The following is a 4,393-nucleotide window of genomic DNA, read 5'->3' as shown; positions in this document are numbered from 1 at the left end:
ATATATCGTATCGTGACCCCTCTGTCATGATATGTATCGTATCGCCAAATTCTTGCCAATACACAGCCCTAATATGGCTGCAATTTCGACATTATTCCGACAAATTATTCCACAGTATAGTGTCTTATTTTGAAAATACGGATGTTGTGCTCGTGTCTTTTCCTGTTGGTGTGACGTAATCTTCAAAAATTGACTCCGGCGCCGCTCCGGCATCAGGCAAAAATAGGATCGTTTTAATTTTGACGGATCGCCGTCCGCTCACCGCCGCCCTGCACCGCCGTGTGCAGCCAATGTAAACACTCATTGATCATAATGGGTGTGTATTTGCTGCGGAGGTCGGAGCGGAGTGGAGACGGAACGCAAGTAATGTAAATTGGGGTTTACACAATCACACAGCATTTTTGCAGTAAATGCAAATTCTCTAGTTTGTATTTGTATTTTAATAAAAAATCTACTTTTAAAAATGAAATAAAGGTGCACAGAAAAACAGATCCTCCTGACACAGATTTGTTTGTGACACAGGAACTGATTCACAAACTTCCATCACAAAAGACAGTTGTTTSTTGTGATCCAGTATTTCAGGCGTTGTGTGTCGGACAGAAGATTGACAGAACAAAAGGAAGGAACTGCAGCTTTTAATGGAGGAACAGTTCTGTAGCTGCTCTGCTCTTCATCACAGCGCTGTAGCTGTTTTCACTATCTTTTGCTGTAGTAACGTCGCACACAAACAGACGTCGGCTGCCAGTTTAAACACTCCTCATCGTTTCCAAAATGTGTAAACAGAAAACGTTTTACGGCAGATAAATAACGTTCGTTTATGAATGTTTGAGGCTTTAAAGTTGAGTTTTCACAATAAAACGCCGGTGGAATGCTGTCGTCTTTGTGATTTGGTGGGTTTATACAATGACACACCAGTCTGAATATGTAGCGCCGACATACCATGAACACCAAGAAATGTGACGCCCCGAGATCGGACCGTGCTTCAAAATGTTAACCGGGCCAATYATTTCCAAACTCAGAACCAGGACATTGTGCTTTGTGATTTAGTGATGGTGACCACACAAAATATCTAACCTCTGAGCCGGGAGGTTAGCTTTGAGCAGCAGTTTGAAAAAAAAAAAAAAAACTACTAAGAGAGCTGTGGAAAAGCTAAAAAAGAAATGTCAGCCGCCTTGCAGAGCAGCGGTTCACCCACACAGTGCGATTGATTACCCGCCGCTAAAGAGTGTGTAGGTGTGTAAACAAGGCTGGCTAATCTTGASTGACATCCTCCTCCTCGCTGTGGTTGGTTTTGGAGTCAGACTTTAATAATCTCWATCAGAATCTTTAGTGGGATTATTTATTTCTCAGTCGATCAGAAGTGGAAACACCCACCTAGAGAACGTTATAATTATTTTTAAGACTATTTACTAATGTTTTCAATCAATCCCCGTGGGTTCCWTTTAAAAGAGGTGAGCTGTCGGCCATCTTCCTGGTGGGTCTGCGTTCCCTCCAGACCTGGTGACAACAGAACAACAAGTCTAAATTTAGTCCTGGATCTGTACCCACCTCCATTGTCCCGCTGATTAAATGACAGCTGCTCAGGAACAACTTTCTGCTTCCATCAAGGTTGTTTTACCCACTTATTGTTCCACGACATCGGGTGGTGTTTGTCCTCTTCTCTGCAGGTTGGAGTCGCTGAAATGTTAAATACCGTATTTTTGTATTTGGAGCTCATTTGTTGGGAAATAACTTGGAGAAACATGAAAGATGTCGAGAGCCTTCCTCAGAGATGACTCTGTTTATAAAACTTTGTTTATTTAAACTGGAAACAGCTTCTTCCACTAAAGTGCTTCCAGAAACTGGAGCGAACTCTGGAAGCATTTCCTTCATTTTTGTTGCATCGTTTTCTTTATAAACTCACATTGGGCCTCATACGATCATGTCACGTCAGATTAAGCAAATTCTTCTATCTTCAGGAAAAGTATGTAAATGAGTTGCGTAAACTGATGAATGTGTATCAGCTGCTCGTGCACGAGGAGAGGAGATTAGCATAATTACCACCCTAAAAACACCATATAAGGCTATACGTTTCCTGCCCCACATACTAGGAAGTTTCCATTCATAAATAACATCACAAAGTAAAAAAGAAGAACTTTACGAGTTCGGAGATTGAAGTTCTGCTCTCAGAGATCCAGAAAAGAAAATCTGTCATTTTTAGCAGCGTCAGACCTGCTAAAGCCGAGGAATGAAATGACCGCTGTTAATGTCGTTTCTCCTGTGGGTCGTATACAGTCACAGAAATAAAAATCTAAATCAGAGGAGCCCAAAGTGGGGACAAATTTGGCCTGTCAAGCTATTTGATTTGGCCCACCAGCAGTTACAATATGTAGAAACACAGTATTTCCACTCAGTCATTTCATCCATTGGCACAATGACTATATCAGAGGCTGTAGTGCAGATAGTTTTCACTCATGGTCCTGACTTATCTTTGATGTATTGAGAATAAATACAAACCATGAAATCCAAGTAACAACGTGATATATTAAGAATAGATTCAACCACACGTAGATTTGCACACATGTAGATTTGCACACATGTAGATTTGCACACTTTATAAAGCCACAAAACCATATTTTATCAATTTATGAAATGTCCCATGAACCTTTGCTGCTTCTGCGTATGGCAGATGTTCTCCAAGTGCTCAGACTAAAAAAAAGTTGTCTACTGCACTGGCTGCATGCTTAATTGTTTTAATACAGGATTTTACTTAAAAAGCATTTATATTTCATGTATTATATTACTGCATTTGGCTCGCAGCTCCGGATACATTTTCATTTTGGCCCTCTTGTTTGGGCACCGCTGATCTAAATCATATTCATCTCTCTGTAGTCCTGCTCCGGTTTTCCTTTGGTCGAATATTTTTAACTGAAGTGTAAACAACTGTTACATAGCTTTCATTTATTAATGCATAATTTAAGTTGGTTTGTAGTTTAACATCTTCATATTAWTATTGTAGTTTTATACAACAGCATTAATGGCCAATTTAATTTAATTTAACCAATTTATGTCATTAGTCTACATTATTACATTTAAAATTATAATTCCAGTTGAAACAGAATAACCTATTGTCAACATAATTATGGAATGTGATTTATTTTCAACACAAAATATCTTCAAACTAATGAAATATAAAGTTATTAGTGAAGAAAACCCATCTAGATAACAGCAGACTGACTTCTCTTAATATATGCGACAGGTCTGGACCACTCGTGAATTTTGTTCGTATCTGAAGAAAATCTTAGAATACGAGAAAATTGGTGAATATGACAAATTCTCCTAAATCACTCGTACGCACAACTTAAGAACAAATATGTTTGAACGGTTTTTACATGAGGCCCATTCTTTGAAATGTAGCTTCGGCTAGCATCACCACTGATACAGCTTAAAAAAATGAAGCAGCTAAAGAAGGGTTTCAGACAGACTGACCCCCCTCCCTCCTGTGTCTGCGTCTGTCAGGGGTGGTGCTGGTGTGCTTTGAGGTGGGCACCGACGGCTACATTAACCTGGTGGCGTACCCCTACGTGGACAACATGGAGGTGGGGTCCGGGGAGCACGAGGACCGCGACCCYCAGGAGAGGGAGCAGCCCCGAAGGAAGCACTCGCGCCGCAGCCTCCACCGCTCCTCCTCTTCCTCCGAACACAAGGAGGAGCGGGCCGAGCGACGGGAGGCGCACGACACGGACCCCTCCGATAGGTAGGGTCCGGTCCTCCTTTCAAASTCTTTAAGCGCAGTTGGGTATTAACCGTGGACCCTTTTGTCCCCGCAGCCTCGCAGAGCTGAAGAGTCCCCGGCTGGACCCCAAGATCCTGTCAGACGTCCCCTTCCAGATGCTGGACTGGAACAGCGGTCTGACCTCGGAGAAGATCAGCCACAACCCCTGGAGCCTCCGCTGCCACAAGCAGCAGCTCAGCCGCATGAGGTCCGAATCCAAGGACCGCAAACTCTTCAGTATCCTTTCATCGGCCAATCACAGCCTCTCATATACAGCTGTGGGAGGAGTCAAACGTTGAAGGGGCTGTATCATGTAAAATCAACTTTTTTTGAGTTTTGTATCAAGTTATAATGTTATCCTCTAATCAAAAACGTAACTAGAGTTTTGCTTTGACTTATTCATGCATGTTTGAGAAATCCTGTCGTGTCCTGAGGCAGCCAGGAGGGGAGCTGCTTCATGGAAGAAGAACCTCAGTTTAGCCTGTTAGCTTTAGCGCCGACGCTATATTGCCTTATATGTGTTAGCTCGGCGCAAACTAACAAGCTAAACTTGAGGTCCTCCATCAGGCTGAGTCATTTCTACCTTCTCCTCTCTGTCAACGCTCTCTGGTTTCATTTAAAAGAGTCGATCATCAGATA

At 42.3% G+C, this 4,393-nt stretch overlaps 1 protein-coding gene across 1 annotated transcript in view; it reads left to right on the top strand.

Annotated features, from left to right (window-relative positions):
• Nucleotides 1-4,393, top strand: part of ip6k1 (inositol hexakisphosphate kinase 1) — a gene marked incomplete at its 3' end in the record, with an annotated part of 18,155 nt that overhangs the window by 11,367 nt on the left and 2,395 nt on the right. Inside the window, 2 exon segments of the mRNA XM_014019156.1 lie at nt 3,499-3,736; nt 3,810-3,991. Coding sequence (XP_013874610.1) covers nt 3,499-3,736; nt 3,810-3,991 — 420 coding nt within the window.

The sequence above is a fragment of the Austrofundulus limnaeus genome, unplaced genomic scaffold (genome assembly GCF_001266775.1).
Source record: "Austrofundulus limnaeus strain Quisiro unplaced genomic scaffold, Austrofundulus_limnaeus-1.0 Scaffold210, whole genome shotgun sequence".
Taxonomy (NCBI): domain Eukaryota; kingdom Metazoa; phylum Chordata; class Actinopteri; order Cyprinodontiformes; family Rivulidae; genus Austrofundulus; species Austrofundulus limnaeus.
Note: the sequence above shows the minus strand (reverse complement) of the source record. Positions and strands in the feature narration are given on the sequence as shown.